The 18,638-nt window shown below is 39.8% G+C and overlaps 1 protein-coding gene across 3 annotated transcripts in view; it reads left to right on the top strand.

The window, feature by feature from the left end:
- Positions 1–18,638, top strand: part of NBEAL1 (neurobeachin like 1) — an 84,537-nt gene that overhangs the window by 10,891 nt on the left and 55,008 nt on the right. For all 3 annotated transcript variants that reach the window (XM_075608582.1, XM_075608579.1, XM_075608580.1), the window contains exons 3-9: positions 13,505–13,596; positions 15,580–15,741; positions 16,162–16,243; positions 16,869–16,996; positions 17,465–17,547; positions 17,836–17,921; positions 18,182–18,488. In XM_075608582.1, coding sequence (XP_075464697.1) covers positions 13,505–13,596; positions 15,580–15,741; positions 16,162–16,243; positions 16,869–16,996; positions 17,465–17,547; positions 17,836–17,921; positions 18,182–18,488 — 940 coding nt within the window. The remainder of the gene's footprint in view (positions 1–13,504; positions 13,597–15,579; positions 15,742–16,161; positions 16,244–16,868; positions 16,997–17,464; positions 17,548–17,835; positions 17,922–18,181; positions 18,489–18,638) is intronic.

Here is an 18,638-nt window from a genome sequence, read left to right as displayed (position 1 = left end):
GTTTTCGTAACATTATATTAAATGATTCCTTACCCAAGTGTTTGTGTACCTGTTTGCCCAATGCATTTAAACTGTTTGGCTGCGGTCAATTCTTCTATTTATGCTCAGTACCAGTTTGGATTAAAAAACACGCAGGAGCCGTTTCACTGAGCTTTGATGCAGGTTTTGTACGAAGATCAAGTGTTAACTGCCATTTAAGTCAATGCCAGTTAACACTGGATAAGGTGTGATATAGCGCTTGGTGAATCCCAGACATAATGTAACTAACAATATTATTCTATTGGCACAAAAAGCATTCTCAGTTAAAATACACTGTAGCAGAATTTAGCAAATAGATTGTGTGTCTTTTAGGTTACACGAACATGCTAACTAATTGGGGTTTTAGGTCTCAGGACAAAGCTATTATAAAACATAATTTTGAGTCTCTTTTCTAGGCCTGTAGCACTTTAGCTGGTCCATAAACATTCCTTCAGTTACAAGTGGCTATGTTATTGCTGATTATTCAATTGGGTGTGTCTGATGTTGGTTTCTGGCAGATTTAGAATGCAGTATGTCTAGTAGACTCTGCATTTTATCTTAAACAAGTGCTATAAATACATTGTTCAGGGTTTACAAACCGTGTTTTGGTGATTAAGTGCATGTCGTAAATATTGTTCAAAGATCACTGTGATTGTTCCAAGTGGAATGGAGTTTAAATTACCACAGCATGAGTCCTACTGCACCAAAAATCAATGTGCTGTAATTTATCATATCTGCAGGGACAGTATAATGGATGGTATGTGGGACAAGGCCTTCTGAATAGGTTTTATAGTTGCATGCTAGGCCTAGTGGTTTACTACAAAAGTTCTGTCAAACAAGTTCAATATGCTGTGTGAGCTGTAGTTATAGAAGCTTTTTGTCCTTTCAGTATGCTACATATCTGGAATGTGGAGCTTACATAATAAAGGCTGCTGTTTTCCATGTAATATTTGTAAACCTGCTAACTGTAAAACCTAGACTGTGATTAATCCATACTTTTTAAACCAGTTAAACAAACGGAATGCCTTATACGACGCACAGGTATATTCATTTCGTAGTGTGGGGAGGTTCTTTATTTTTATCCTCCCAAATTGGACACCCTGATGCGTTTTTTTTTTTCCAGCTCCAAAGATCATGGTAATAAGAAAATAAATTGTCACCAATGTTTAAAGCTGCAGACCAAGCAATATCCTACATGTGTTTTTTTATTTATTTAAATAAATCAGTTCTGTACTATCAGAAAATACTTGTAGCATTTTTTTTAAAAACAACTCAGAATACAATTTTTAATGTATTATAATGTAACAAGCATGTTTTGTTTCTGTAGCAACCATTTACAAGGTCAGATCCCATTCCTATTCTGAAACAGGCGCTGGCACACCCCTTTTTGAATCCTGCCCTCTCTCTAGCAGTGCACCAATTGTATCTAGTGACTTCCTGGTCACATGATCGTCCCCACAGAGCTTTTGAACTCCTCTTCAACCGCACTGACAGCAATTTAGTGAACCCCCGGGCTGAATATTCGCCAATCGATCACAGGAGAACGGAGATCTATCGGCAATTTAGCGAATTACTTATCATTGTGTGATTTGTATTGCTGCACATATTAAAGGGGGAAAAAATAAAATGTTAAAAAAAAAACTCGGCAGCTTGGATTACTGCTTTCAATCTCTATTGTGATTAGAATAGTTAGTTAATGGATCTGTCATTGGTATGTACTTGTTGATAAATAAGTTTACATGTTTTTGTCTGCTACATTAAAGTTTTCTAAAGTACTTTTAAATGCATGTATTTGATCGGTGGTGCAACATATAATTTTCTTTGTAGGAATCGGCATTGGGCCAAATACAGTACATTAATTAGTTTACCGCATTTTCTAGCAGACTTGCAATTCCATTAAAATGCAAATACAAATTAAACTTTAATGATAAATTGGCAGCATAGGCTCGTTTATGAGATAGCCTTCAGTTGCATGTACCCGTATTAACAAGAGAGAACAGGTGGGGTGACCTTTGGCCAGGTGGAAAGTGATGTTTGTACATGGCTTTAAATACCCAAAGTGTAGTGTTTGTTGTGTTGCTGTGCAGTACTCAGCCACTGCATTCTTCTGTTGTTTGTAATATTACTGTTTTTTTAAAGTGGGCAAGTCGTGCAGCCGAACAGGTACTGGTAACTCCAGCCACCTCTTGATTTGACTGGAATCTTGTTTTTCAACTCCCAGCATTTGCGCAGCTGAAATACGCAGCCCGTAACACTTTTTATTATCATTGGTAAACTTGAATATGACTTGTGCAGCTACAAACTGCACACATTTGCATTTCTTTTTTTAAATACACAATAGATGGAAGTCCGTTGTAGCAAACGTATGGCTGTTTTTGCACATGGATTGTCAAACTGATGATACAGTTTACATATACAGTACATCTCAAACCACAATTTATTATTCTGATGTGTAGTGTTGAATGTATGCTGTCTGGTCAGACTTTTTTGCCAGGTATTCCTAGTAGTGTTGGCATTCTAAAGCCCATGCATTAATGTTGATATTTTATTTTTTCCCCGTTTTATACATTGCTGATGCAGTCCAAAACTCCTCCAATGTTTGCTTATAACTTGCTAATTCTTTCTTATTGTTCAAACATTCGTAGTCCTGCTTCCAGCAAATATTTCAAGTCAATTTTCATATCTTTATCATGTCATAAATGTCATCCACAACTAATTTCCTCAAGCTCTTCTGCAATTATAAGATGCCATTTGTGATGTGATAACAAAGCTGAAGGTGGGGGGGGGGGGGGGCGGCGAGAGTGGAATGTGTTAAACAAATCAGGCATGGATCACTGGAGCAAATTCATTATGTTTCAGTCCCTCTTTTCTGATTTTCGTTCACTTACACATTTGCATTGTAAATTGACCCCTTGTGATGGGGACTAGGGCATTCATGTAGTGACTGACCCGTGACAGCCACTGAGCCATAATTTTTTTCCCCTGACTGTCAACCCTATGACTTCTCCAATAACCTGATAGTGGAATGAAATTATACTAAATGACAGGACCACTGCTCCAATACTAATAAAAAGTTTTACTCAAATGCCTGTGGTTATCTAAATGTGCACGGTCTTTGAGAACCTCCTCTTCTGATAAGTTCCTGTGCTTTCAGCTAGTGCTCGGCTCAGCTTGGAGCAGCGAAGGTGGTTAATAATAGTAATTTATTATTATTATGCACTGCTGACAGCATTGTGCCTAGAAGAATAATAGTGTTAACAAGTTGTCACTGCCCCGGTGATGCTTAAAGTACAATGAGATAGAATGAACTCCCCTTCTAATTACTCTATGTATAATACATTTCAGTACTCTTTCCCACTCCAGTGCTTCAGGAAAGAACAGCTGTGTTTGCCTGGTGGGAAGTAAAGTCCATCCCCATCTCATCTCACATGAATTAGAATTACATGTCTAAGGGGGAGGGGAGATATAAAGTGTTCCCTCTTACAGACATCTAAGTAGAGTTTGGAAGGCTTTCTGCATGGTAGACCGTTCACTTTGAGAGGGAAGTTTGATCAAATAATGTGTGGGATTTATGTAGAAGAATAAGAGCATGAATGAAATGTGTACTTAGTATTAAACAGTCATGTGGCAACAACAGGCTTTTCCTGTTATTGTAACAAACCCGTCTTCTGTTTAAAGGTCATAAGGTATTAAAGGTGCAATACAACACAGTCGGCCAGTTACATTGTATAGGGGCCCTCTGAATGGGGAAGTGTTTATCAATCAAGTCAGTCTTATCCCACACTGTCCTTATCAGTGAACTAATAAAGATGTGGGGAGGGGGTACTCTGGCTGTACACGCACTTGCTGATCACACAGTGACATCACAGAAGGGAGCAGCCAGAAGAAATGAAACCCATCACAAGTTTAGCTTAAAAAAAATATATATTAGAAATACTTATAGGTGCCAGATTTGGATAAAAAAAAGTTATAAATTACCTATATGTGACCCCTTAAATGTGTCACTTGAATTAGTTCACTTTAGTTTTAGGAGGGATTGCCCCTTTACTTCTGGGAGCAAAAAGATGTGGACTGCCATATGTGTTGGGTAGAGCAGATACCATAGTAATCAATTATTAACTTACTATGCAATAAACCATAAATCCTCTGAAAAGATCGTAAACCTTTAAATTAAGTTAATCAAAAGAGACGTTTTTAAACACTTATTTATGAAACAGAATACAAAAGCAGGTAAGAGGGGATACAAAATGTGACATCTAGTAAAAATACAAACAAAACAAAAAGATATTACAAACAAGGTCCTGATCTAGATATACATTGTACTCCCAAGGGGAAGGGAAAGGTTCAGTTGATGTCATAGACCAGAGGTTCCCAACTCCAGTCCTCAAGGACCACTAACAGTGCAGGTTTTATGGATACCCCTGCTAGAGGTGGTTCAGTCAAAATGATTGGGCCACCTGTGCTAGTGAGAGGCTATCCTTAAATCCTGCACTGTTAGCGGTCCTTGAGGACTGGAGTTCGGGACCTCTGCCATAGACATACCCTCTTGTACAATGGAATGAACAAAAACACTTCACACTAGGGCCACCACAGGAATAGTATATAGCCCAACCATAGAGCGGTCTCATTGTTTGAGAGGGATCGTCAAAGTATTTTAGCCATCAGTCCCACATCCTAGTGAAACTAGGGCACCTATCCAACAGAAAGCTCATGAGCCTCTCTTTGGACATCACATACTAGATATACTTCATTATTTGGGCCAACACTGTCTCAAACTACAGGCCAATCTCTCTTCTCCCAATACTATCCAAAGTCATGGAAAAATGTGTTCACTCCAAATTAAGCGATTACTATACCAAAACAAATTTCCCTAGCCAATTCCAATCTGGCTTTTGTATTGTATGTCTAATTTATATAGTGCCATAAATGTACATAGCGCTTCACAGTAGTAATACATATCATATAAATAACAAATAATATAAATAACAGGTTATGGGAATAAGTGCTTCAGACATAAAAGTTACATTAAGGAAGAGGAGTCCCTGCTCCGAGGAGCTTACAATCTAATTGGTAGGTAGGGAGAACGTACAGAGACAGCAGGAGGGAATTCTAGTAAGTGCGTCTGCAGGAGGCCAAGCTTTATATATCATGTGTCCAGGATTATCCAGTGCTATTCATATGCTTCTTTAAGCAGATGTGTCTTAAGGTGGGTCTTACAGGTGGATAGAGTGGGTGCTAGTCGGGTATTGAGGGGAAGGGCATTCCAGAGGTGCGGGGCAGTCAGTGAGAAAGGTTTAAGGCAGGAGAGAGCTTTAGTTACAAAGGGGGTAGAAAGAAGACATCCTTGAGAAGAACGCAAGAGTCGGGATGGTGCATAGCGAGAAATTAGGGCTGAGATGTAGGGAGGGGCAGAAGAGTGTAACGCTTTAATTGTGAGGAGGAGAATTGAGTGAGATACAGGATTTGATCGGAAGCCAGGAGAGGGATTTCAGGAGGGGAGATGCGGAGACAGATTTAGGAAAGAGTAGAGTGATTCTGGCAGCAGCGTTTAGGATAGATTGTAGGGGAGACAGGTGAGAGGCAGGAAGGCCGGACAGCAGGAGGTTGCAGTAATCGAGACGGGAGAGAATGAGGGCTTGAGTCAGAGTTTTAGCAGTCGAGTAACAGAGGAAAGGGCGTATCTTTGTGATATTGCGGAGGAAAAAGCAACAAGTTTTAGAAACGTTTTGAATATGAGAGGAGAATGAGAGAGAGGAATCAAGTGTAACCCCTAGGCAGCATGCTTGGGCTACTGGGTGAATGATCGTATTTCCAACAGTACCATACCTCGCTGAGACAAACATGCGCTGGTGAAGGATTTCTGTGGAAACTACTCAGCGTTTTTAGGTACTCTGCCAGTGATACGTCCTGGGGTATGAGGGGTTCTATGACCAACTGCCTCTGTCTAACCGCGGCCTTTATGATCAGTGTTATTTCCCACGAGGGAACTGGAAAATAGTGGGGTCTCTCTTAATCTTGTCTGACCTGCATGCAGCAGAATCAGACGCCTAAACTACTAATAGGCAACAGATTACAGCATTACTACGGCTGTAACGTCAGCCAAACCCACTTAATATCCTGCCCTTCATTTGAACAGAGCTTCTCTAAGGCCAATTAAACCCCCCCCCCCTCTTTCCCTGAGGGGAAAGTGGCACACCAGCACCATATCTGGCTCTGTGCACCTGTCCCATTCCTTGACTAAGTGCAAACATATCTGATGATAGTTTCCATACGTACCTGAGCAGATAACACTCTCACCTATTATCACCACCAGGTTCTTACTACCTAGCCTTTTGCCTGGATCACTAATACAGTGTTCATATCCGGGAATAGGCTTGTAGTTAGCACTCCATACCTCGCTGAGACAAACATGCGCTCCTTGTGTTAGGTTTTAATAGAAACTGTGTTTGTTCTTGATATCATTAAAATTTATTTATTTTGAGTTCCATTCCCAGTGAGTGCATCCTTTGGGATTATTCTCCTTGTTCTCTCATACATGAGGTGTATGCCAACTGTTTTATAGGTGGCGCCCACTTCCTAAGAGGATTTTATTACACCACACATATGTTCATTATTTATTTTCATGTTTATTAAAACTTTGTTGTTTTTTTTCTCACTTTAGTCCTATGTGGACATATATGTATTATATATGTCAGCTGATGGTTAGCCAATCTTTTAAGGAAATTTGCCACAGCGAGAGCTAGATATAGGAACTTTTTGGGGTTCTCTTTGGACCCACCCTGTTAAAACGCCTATTGTATTTCCTATAGCACCCTGTTTTAATTCAGTATTTGTTACTAGTATTAGGCTGAGCGGTATGGTCACTTGAATTGGTCGCCGCTAAGGCCTATTACTATCAAATATCTTCCCTCCGCATCTGTGAACACGTTATTTGGATTGAGGGAGTGTTGGTATGGAATAGGATCACTACTCCTCTTTTCTTGACCTTGGCTGAAGTGAGGAAGAACCTTCAGAATGGGTTTATCAAAATATTTGGGCATAGAGTTAACACCAAAGTGCGTCTCTTGACGAAATATCATGTGAGCCTAAGCGTAGGTCCGCAGTGCAGCCGGCGGCCGTGCGAGCGCCTCTCACCAGCCCCTTACCTGCTCCCTGGCTGTGCCCGGTCCCTCCGCGCTCCTAGGCTCACTGCACACTGTGATCCCGAGCGGCAACGAGTCACGTGGTGTGGCTGGGAGCCAATCAGAGAGGGAGGGGGGGGAGAATGCTGAGCTGTGTGTGTGTGTGTGTGTGTGTGTGTGTGTGTGTTTTTTTTTTTTGTTTTTTGGTCGGCGTTGTGGCCCCGACCCCCTCACCTCAGAACGACAACCGCAGATCGTGGTGTAGCGCTCTGCATGTGCCGTCAGGTCGCAAGGCGGACGTGCAGGCGCGTGCAGTGGGGCCTCAGCCTTAAGATTGTTATAATCTAACATGGCCATCCTGCTCTTGCAAGGATTATTTGGGCCTCTAGTGTTATGGGATAAAACTTTTATAGAGGGCATGGTGAGACAAGTATGATAACTATTAAACTTGGTTTGTGTAATCCGCACAAGTAATAAGAATGTGTATTACCTGGGGCACAACTGACAATAGCTAATGAGATCAACTGAGTGCTCTGTCAATTGATCAGCAGTTTAACCGAGTACCAGAATGGCGACCAAATGTAAAGGGAAGGAAACAGTAAAAATTAATCATTAATAACACAAGGGAATAATAATAATAACAAGGGAATAATAATAATAATAATAATAATAACAAGGGAAACAGTGGGGATAACTAAATTGCACATCACACTGAACTCGATGTGCGCCTAAGAGCAGCAGGCACCGATGTGACGGTGAAGAGGTAGCCAGGCTCACTAATAAAGGTTAAGCCCGTTTGGGTACCTCTGATCCATGTTTTGGGGTTCAGGAGTGTCCGCTCTTGGACACAACTGTTGTTAAAGCATTACCTGTAATTATGCAACAATAAAGAATGTTGTGTTTTTACCTTTCCAGGGATGCCAACAAGCAGGGATTGGTGTGGTATGAGTTTCAGGGGGGTTGCAGAGAAAGTGTTGTCAGATTGTGTCTATCTAGTAAGGGTCCAGAGTTGCGGGTTCCCATAAAAATATACCCAGGAATCAGGTCGGATGCCTGGCTGCATTTAGACACATTGCCTCGGTAATATCTCCCCTTGAAAACGCTTGCGCGACTGACCACTAGGAGTCCCTGCTTCAGCACAGCCCAGAAAGTTAAATGGGGGATAGGGATGTGAGGTGTCCCTGAAACAGTCAAGGTGTGTTTAATTTGGTCAATTGACTCGGGGATCCCCCTGACCCTTATGTTACGTCGCTATGTGTTATCCAGGTCCTCATCTTGTCGGTTTGCTCTGATATTTGTTCTTTGAGGGGCAGTATTTAATTATCTATTTCATTATCCATCACACTCTGGAAAGAAACCACTCAGTCCATATTTTCCTCCGGGACTGCAGTTCTCTCCCCAAGAGATGAGATCTCCAGATTTAAACCCACAATAAGATTTTTTGCATTTCAGATTGGAACATTGCTTTTTAGTGCCTTTAAAACCATCTTTAAACACACCTCCTTAACAAAGCATATGAGTAGCTCCGTAGCTGATACTATACACCTCATACATCGACGGTGGCCCCTTGCAGACGCACTTACCAGAACACCTTCCTACTGTCTCTTGCTACTTAACAATTAGATTGTAATCTCTTCAGGGCAGGGACTCCTTTTCCTAAATATTACTTTTATGTCTGAAGCACTTTTTTCCATTGTGTTATTTGTATTATTTGTTATTTATGATTATTTAACTACTACTTCTAATAGATTGGATTTCCTTGCAGTTATTTTCTGATTGCACAGTCATTATCCAATCCAGAAAGATTGTGTGAAATTTAAGGGGGTTTACAGATGATGATGATGTAATAAATCTACAAAATTTTCAGTGGTTTGCAGCTGAAGATTAATTAAAACATACTTTAGACTGTTGACATTTCGTAGTCTACCTGCTCTTAATTTATGTCTCTTACTACAAACAGCTGTTCTCTGCACTGGCTATTAGCCTATGGTTGTATATATTCAAGGAGCAAGTCTGGTCTTTCTCAATGTATCTTTTCATTGCAGTAATTAATTTTTGTCATGCAGTGTTCAATCTAACCCATGCAGTGAATGTCATGGAGAAAATTGAATGTGGTCATAGATTTTAGTTAAATGTGTTTTTTTATTTTATTAGGGTTGCCAGAATATATATAATATATATTGTCACTTATTTCATTGACTTGTCCTGTTGTTGCCGAAAGGTCTGTCAGGACACATAATTGTCCCATATTTTTATTCCTTGATGTGAAATGCCTGAACGTAAAATGACTGTAATGAAATCATTCATAAAAACATAATATATTTCTACTTGAGTGTAATAGTTACCTTTTCCAATAGATGTCTCCTTACTAAATTATGACAATAATAGTTAGGACACTGCCTGGTCATCTCATAATACCATGACACTCACCCCTATAGGCGTTCCTTTTTCTCCCACCGCTACTTGTTAGTTGAGTGCGCGTATTTCCCTTCCTTGCCTAGAGCAGAGAGGATAAAAACCAAAGAATATAGAGGTTAAGCAGGAGATACCATTCAGTTCGAAGCATTTGCAAATCATTCATCTCTCAATATGACGTCACACTTTCATGCTGGATTTCGGCGTCCCGTATTATAAAAACTTAAATGTGACAAACCTAGTTTTATTTTATTTTGTTTAGCCCCGTTAGTGCTGTAGTGAGCTGCATGAATACACAGTCCCCAAGTGGCTCATGCTTAAAATGCTCATGCTTAAAAAAATCAAGCGAGTGAAAAGTAAGTATCCTGTGGTCAGGATAGGTGTGGCAGCAGTGGAGGGATTCTGCTGGTTCGCACCGGTTCGTGCGAACCTGTTACTAAAATTTTACAAGTTTGCCGAACCGGTGCTTAATTCTCTTACCTTCATTTGGGGCGGCGGGTGGCAGGCGGCGCCTGACAGCACCTCCCTGCATCTATTTCCCTGCAAATCCTCTAAATATGGCCGTGCAGTGTCAAATGGCGCTGCGTTGCCATGCCAATGGAAACGCCACGTGACGTCCATTGCTATGGCAATGGGACGCAACGCGACATCACTACGTTACACAGCATCACGTAGTCATGGCAACTACGTTGCTGCACGGCCATTTTGAGAAGGGAAATAGATGCCGGGAGATGCTGTTAGACGCCGCCCGCCGCTCAGGTAAGAACCGGTTGTTAAAATGTTTTCATCCCACCACTGTGTGGCGGTAAGAGAAGATAGTATGGAGCATTAACAATGCTGTGAAAGGTTTGTCAATGTCTAAACTAAACTCTTGACTGGATTCTTTGTGAAGTCAAACTAAAGTTTACTTGATATACATGTACATGTATGCATTGTTAATATTCATTCTATATGGATGATCTCATTTAAACTCTTACAGCGTGTGCTAGTGTGAACAGAATTACGTAGTTTGGATTAATGTTATAATGCAACATGGAAGGAATTTCATTGCCCTGCCCTCTTGCCACACGCTTAACTCTCTGTTTTGGCTCTGCTCCCAGCCTGTTTTTCCTGAGGAAAATGTTGATCTGTGTTATGACAATGGGGATGAATTCACTACCTTTTGCCTTGAAATGCCTCCTCCCACTTTAGTAAATTAGGTTATGTGACTCAGTTGACATTTAATTTAAAAAAAAATTAACCCATTACTGGTATTGAAAATACAATCAGCATATGACTCAATAGAGCTACCATTTTGTGTCATTACAAATATAAATAAGGATATGCTCCATTGGATTACTCTTTTGGTGCCGTTTGACGTAGCTACGTAGTCATGGAGTCTGGCACTGAAGGGTCCCCATGACGTAGTAGCTACGTCATATTCCACTTGCTCATTTTCCTGGGAAGATCGTGTTCTGTGCTGCTGTAGAGCAATCACTGTCACACAATCTGTATTTTTTCGAGATGACGATGATCTTCCTCATTGCCCCATTCCTAGGATTGGCTGGCACTTCCTAAATCACTTCAGCCGCACTTACCCTTTCAGTTGACCGCTTTCTACTAAAACTGTGACTTTGTTTATTCAAATTTCCATTAAAACCTACATTATAGCACAGTGTTTTCTACTTGTTACTGACGTCAAGTCGATATACCTGAATAAAATATAAAATGTAAAAGATATATATACTATTAATTATATATATTTTTAATACATATCAGTGTCCTCACTAGTTCCAGTCATTTCCTATGTGTGTTCAAGTTGTTGTGGTCACACAGATCACTGTTTTTGTGAGGTTTTTTTCCCACGCACACTGATTTGATTTCACTCTGCTTCGGGTTACTCTAATACAGTGGTTTTCAACCTTTTTTTGGTTAAGGAACCGCAAGTGAAATTCTGAGGAACCTCCAATCATCTCTAATAGCAACTCTGATCAGATGCATTGTAAATTCTTCTATATTTGATACAATTTTCAAATGCCCAGAAAATTGCAGGGAACCCTTTAAGGATGCCCGGGGAACCCAAGGGTTCCTAGGAACACTGGTTGAAAAACACCGCTCTAGTATAAGATTTTCATGTTTCCATGGAAAGAAACTTACTGTTTGATGTTCTCCTTTTGTGACACTCATTTTCTGACAGCACAAAATATGCATTATCAGGAAGTAGATTTTTCCTTAAAACCTCCACGAAACCAACTAACACTGCACTTAAAAATCTGCCCAAGTAAAAGCGAATTTTTAGAAGCGATGGGCGAGAGACTTGGGAGGCGATCCAAAAGTTATTTAGGTCACCTTGTACCATGTATAACGAATTACGTGTTTTCTTTGTATTCATGCAGAACTTCGTTTCTTTTCTATGGTTAGAGAAACCATAATGTGTCTGTGTACATAGATTTATTTGCTCAAGAAAACTTATACATCAATCAGTACGGTTTGTTTACAATTCTCCACCTGCCCTATGTTTGTTTTTTTAAATTAATTTTGGGATCTGCCTTTGCATTATCTGTATACAGTATTACTAAAGGTCTATGGGCTTTTCTCTCTATCAAACTTAACTGTGGAAATCTAATTATTAAATCTCTATTCCAATCTCAACAAAAGGTTTGCTCTATTTGTTTATTGCAACCCTCATTCCACATTCTATTTGTTTGTTCATTTCAATATTGGACCCATGAAATTATTTGTTTACGTGTACGATATGGTATTAAAAATGTCCAATGTTATGAGTATTAAGTAGTCGTGAGTTTGAATTCTGTGGATGTCCCAGGGCGTGTTCCTAATAGTTAAAGCTGCAGTCCAGTTTAATAAATCGGTTCTGTTCTATGAGAAAATACTTGTAGCATTTTTTTTAAACCGCTCTAGATAACATTTTTAATGTATTATAATGTAACAATCATTTTTGTTTCTATAGCAACCATTTACAAAGTCATATCCCATTCCTATTCTGAAACAGGCTCTGGCATACCCCTTTTTGAGGCATGCCCTCTCTCTAGCAGTGCACCAATTGTATCTAGTGACTGCCTGGTCACATGATCTTCCCCACAGAACTTTGTCATATTAATATGCAAATGCATTCCACTGACTGCAGAATACACCTCTGCACCCATTTAGTGAACCCCGAGCCGAATCTTCGCCAATCGACCACAGGAGAACCAAGCTTGGTGCTTGGGGAGACAGTTCAATTTGACTTTCAAGCGCAGGGGAGGGTCACATGACCCTTCCCTGACCAATGACAGCCCAACAGTGAATACATTTTAGAATATAGACATACAGGACTTGAACCCATGATCTCATTTGCTAGTGCAATTCTCTAGCTGCTACACCACATGGTTGGTGTGATGAATCTGACTCTATAAACAAACTTAACATCTACTGCACAGTGCAGTCCATCACCATGATAAGAAAAGCTTGGACTGCTGCTTCAAGACACTGTTATTACCACATTTTTTGTTTATTATACCAGCCTTAGCACAAATATAAATACATGGGTGAGCCTAGTGGTAAATTGACTTTCTTTGAAATGGATGGACTTGTTTTGAATGCCATTGTCTGCTTCTTGTGACCTTGGGTAAGTCCTGTCTACCTTTACATGTGGCTGACACCAAAAATTGGATTTCAAACTTGTCAGAACTTGGACTTGCAGGTGTAAAACTCCGCATACATTGTTACTATTATGTAAAAAAAAAATGTTTGTTTTGTTACAGTTTTAGGTTCTCTCTAGTACTGACAGAGTTCTGTAGCAGTGTAACAACAACAAAAAAAGAGAATATTTTTGTCTAGCACACTTCTGTTGTTTATACTAGTTGCCATAATCTGTTACATGTATTGACCGTAAAATAAATTCAGTTTAGCTTTTTATGTGATGATCTCTTTGATAACTGTAGTAATAAATGACTCAATTCTGTGTTTTATAGAAAGACCCGGACTACCTGCGGCAGTGGTTGGATAGTTTTGTTTCAAGCTATGAACAATTCCTTGATGTCGACTTTGATGAGATGCCAACCAGGTAGGTCAAGGTCCCAAGAGAAAAAGTTTGCACCCAAAACAGAGAGGCAGTGGGAGAACTTCACAGTGAAGCAAGAATTTAATTTCAGAGGTTGAGCAAATATTTAGTAGCAAGGTTGTCATGCTTTGGGAATTCAAAATGGTCGCCAGAAGCATCATGGCTAATTAGCCTATACATAAATGCAATACTGACAAATCATTTATAAATTGCCTAAACTGTTACACATTTGGGGGACTGGGACTTAACTAGTGAATATCTCTTCAACTAGGGAGCTCTTAGTGGTAAGAAAGAGATGGTTCTTCTCTGGGTGATCCCCTGTATAAAGGTGCTGTCCTTTTCTAGTACCAAAATAAACCAGCGGCCGTGACATGTTTAGCACTTTCAGTGACCTATGATGTGCTCTGTACGTCATAAGAGCTGGCACACCAGGAGCTTGATGATATACTGGGTATGTCATGCTATTTTTGCTATTTTTTTCGATCAATTCTATGTTTCTTCCAGTGCTGGTCCTAAATACAACATTGCGGTAGAAATGTATACGCATTCCCCTTCATTATTCTTCCCCTACAGGGTAACCTAGACTTCCTATCAGGAGACTGACACAGCACCATTTACTGTCTAAGCATAAAACAAAGGGTCTGCTGAATCACAATAGGAAAACTTTGTCATTTAACCAATTATAGATCAAATACAATCTACCAAAGACACAATTATTTGCAAATTATTTGAATTCCTTAATAAATCCAATCAATAGTTTCCTGGTGCTCTTCCCACTAATATCTGCACTATACTAGGCCGGTATGGTGGGATTTAGGACCGTCTTGGTGTCCTTTCCTTTAGCAGGGACAAATCGTCAGTCTCTAATTTCCCCTTTTGCAGGAGAATGGCAAACTGAGTTAGTGGATCTAGAAGACTTTTAATCATTAGTACAAGATTATAAAACGGTTACATCTATCACAATCTCCTCTGACCTCAGACACATACAATTCGTAAAACCTTCAACATAGCTTTAAAAAATGTAGACTGAACTACTTGGGGAATTGTCCTTAAGGTTCAACAAGCAACGCAGACCAACTAGAGTTGTGTAAGGGCAATACATTCTGGTACACAATCTTACAATACGTATCCAATTTCACATACTGTAGATCAGATTGCAATCAGACATGAAGGTAATGCTATTCGGAGACCTCAGTACGGAGAGATTATAGATGTGCGTCTAATTGCATGGAAAAAAGTTAAACTATCATGGATCAAACGTCACCCTCCCAACATTACATAATTAGATTAGTATTTGGGAGGATGCCAGATGTGAGGATAGACTCCATGTCAAGCACTGAACCCACAGATAAAGTTTTCTTTATAATATGGGGGTTGTACATGAAATCTACCGCTGTGATTCACCCACCAGCCTTTTTTATTCACTACATGTAGGGAGTAGGAGCCTGGGCGGTACATGGAGGGTGCACACAAACTGGAAGCTGATTCTCTGAGCTCGGCGGTCATGGACAGCACTGCTGATATGTGTGATAAGGGCATGTACATTCTCCTAAAGCCGACTGCTAGTATGGGTGCCATAGCAGCATACCGGCATGTTCCTGGCCCACTGTAGCCCTAGTTTCCTCTACCCTTATCCCACCCAGTCCTTATCAGGGAGCCAATAAAGTTGAGGGAGGGGGGTTAGGGGTCCCTTGCTTGCGCAACCTCTTGTTATACATAGTACATAAAAAAAGCCAGAGAAAATAAAACCCTTGTCTTAGCTTGTCAGGTTTACAAACTAATTAAAAAAAAAAATATATATATATATATATTTAAAATACTTAAAGGTGATAAACTTTGGTATTAGGAAGGATCTCCCCTTTAACTAGAGTTAATAGGATATGCTGTTGTTTTTTTGTGGATTACAACAAGTGGATGGTGGAGCATCTACTCTTTCTGCTGTGTCCACCAGTCAAGATTTGATTTGTTATAATGGTATCTTTTTAGGGTTGATGATGAACCCCCAGGATTATCACTGCTTCCTGATCATATACTGCAAGTCCTTAGACTCCAGCTGATATATTGTGTGCAAAAAACGGCTGATGGGCTGGAGGACGAGCAGCAGGCCCTCTCGCTCTTACTTGTTAAATTTTTCATCATCATTTGCAGGTACTTGTGCTTTCCATAGTCATATTGGCCCATAGACTAAGCAGTCTTCTTCTATAAGACACCGTTCCATAGCTGGAACCATCAAGGACATTGACATGAATGGGCTGTAAGGTGTCTTCGAGCTCCAGAAGGTGCCTTAGGCTACACTTATAGTGACGGCGACGCGACGGTCAGGTGGCGGTCGCTGGAAAATCAAATAGAGATGACTTGTAGCGATCGCGATCAATCCGTCGCAGCGTCGCACTTACTATAAGCGCACGCGACGGCGGCAATGCATTTGTTTTGCCGTGACGTCGCTGTCGCCGGCACTATAAGCGCAGCCTTATGGTAGAAGACTGCTTAGTAAATAGGGCCTATTATCTCTTAACTGTTCTGTATTACAGATTGGTTTAACATAAAGTTATAACTGCTCTCTTACAGAAATCTGTCCAACGTAGAGGAGATTGGATGCTGTTCTTACATTAAGCATGTGATCACAATGACAACACTCTATGTTCAGCAGGTACTGTAATCTCTGTTTTCTGCAGATTTTCTCTAACTAATGTAATATTAACCCTTGTTGTTGAATAGTGGTGGTTTTATGTTTTCGGGAGTGTACCTACAATATTTTGGAGTGATAGCATGGATTTTAATATATATATTTCATTTGTTCATTGTTGGAGTACACAGAAATATAATATATGATGAAATATTGCTTTGCAGGAATATTAAACCTCTAATAAAGATTTCTAGTGTAATACCCGCATATGAAACAACAAGAAGTTTCTTCATAGATGTATTGGTGTATACAGACCTATGGAAACCGCACAGGTTTTTTTTATTTATCAATGTATATATAAATGTACCTTCTATTGCACTAATGCTTATACAAACTGCTTGTTTACATTAAGCTAAAACTTTTCCAACCACAATTTGTAGTGTTGCTGAACAACTCAATTGCATTATTTGTTATTTATATGTTGATAACACATCCCTATATGAAGTGCCTGGGCTCTTTGTATGATTTTACGAATCCATTCAATAAATAATTATTATTATGATTGATATAATTATTAGCATTATTTAATGGTTTCCATGTAATAAATACAGAACATTTTATGATTTAAAAATAATGATTGATTTTGCAGTTGAAAAGCAAAACTAAAGAGAAAGAAGTAACAGACCAAGCCCCCATTGAAGAGTTTGTAAGACATGCCCTGGCATTTTGTGAAAGCCTCTATGATCCCTATCGAAATTGGAGGCAAATAGTTGCAGGGTACGTATATGCAGTACAAGCAACACTGAAATCTTATTTATTATGCCTTAAAAATGAGAGATCTCATGTACAGTACTGAATAAACACTATAACTCTGCATTTCCAAACTTTGTATTGTTTGAGAGAGACCGGTAATGTTCTTTTAACATTGTGTTTTGTGTACTGAATTAACCCTTTTCGCTACCAGAGGAACCAGCCGCTCCTTGCAATCTGGTAGCAAAAGGCTGAAGCACATTGAGCAACATTTGTTCGCTTCCTTAACCCCATGGCTATTATAGGGGCCTGGCAGCCATGGGGTTAATGTGCTCCATTTTGTTTTCTCTCCGCTCCCAGACTCTTAATATCTGCATTTTAAACACTAGGTCATGACCACCGCATACTTCTTTACATTTAGCGCATGTAACGAACGTTGCTGTAAGGTAAGTTGAGGCATTCACTTCTAATTACAAATGTCTTCTTGTTGCACAGAAGAATTCTCAGTCCTGTGGAAAAGAGCAGACAGAAGTACAAAGCAGCCCCCCTCACAGTGGAGTTTATACCTTTCTTTTACCGTGAGTAGTATTATTTTTATATTATTTGCAAGTCAGCAAGAACCAACTCCAATGTCTCTTGGTTAGATTGGGGTATAATTTTGTGCACAGTTTGTGTGTGTGTGTGTGTGTGTGTGTGTGTGTATGTATAGTGTGTGTGTGTGTGTGTGTATGTATATATTGTGTGTGTGTGTGTGTGTGTGTGTGTGTTTATATATATATATATATATATATATATATATATATAAATATATATATGTGTATATATATCTTTTTATATTAAATCTTTATTTTATTTTATTTTTTTAGAGTGTTTTCAAGAAAGTGAGCACCTCAAAGAAAGCTTAAAATGCTGCTTGCTGCATCTCTTTGGAGCGATTTTATCTGGCGGGCAGGTAAGAGGGTAAAATATTGACAAGAATCTTTAAACGCCAAACATAATACAGCAATGGAAAATACTTTATACATATTTATAACATATAAATAACTTCATCATGGATACATTTGATTTATGAATATCGTGTGTGTGTGTGTAGACACACACACACACACACACACACACACACACACACACACACACACACACACACACACACACACACACACACACACACACGTATATCGATTCATTTGTGTTGCATATATTTGGTTGCAGAGAAATGCCCTTCAGGTCATCTCACCGGCCACCTTGGAGGTCCTGATGCGTGTCTTGGCAGATTGTGACACGTCGGATGACCGTGACCCAGAGGAAGTGAGTCGAAAGGCGGAACTTACTCTTAAGTGTTTAACAGAAGTTGTGCACATCCTCTTGATCAGCAGCTCTGACCAGCGTCAGGTGGAGATCAGCAACATACTGGAGAACTACTTCAAGCTGCTCAACTCGGACCATTCAGCGTTACCCAACCTGAGAAGATCCAGGCAGTGGGAGAGCAGGTTCATAGCGCTGCAGATAAAAATGCTAAGTACGTTTTCCAGTCCACCAACAACCCAGTAAAGATGGTGTTCCACCTCTACTTCAATACAAGTTACGTTATGCATAGTGCAGAGTAAATGAGTACATAAGTATTATCACAACTGGACTAACACAGCCATTTCTACTTAATTCATTTTGT

Source organism: Ascaphus truei, chromosome 7 (assembly GCF_040206685.1).
Source record: "Ascaphus truei isolate aAscTru1 chromosome 7, aAscTru1.hap1, whole genome shotgun sequence".
Classification (NCBI taxonomy): Eukaryota; Metazoa; Chordata; class Amphibia; order Anura; family Ascaphidae; genus Ascaphus; species Ascaphus truei.
Note: the sequence above shows the minus strand (reverse complement) of the source record. Positions and strands in the feature narration are given on the sequence as shown.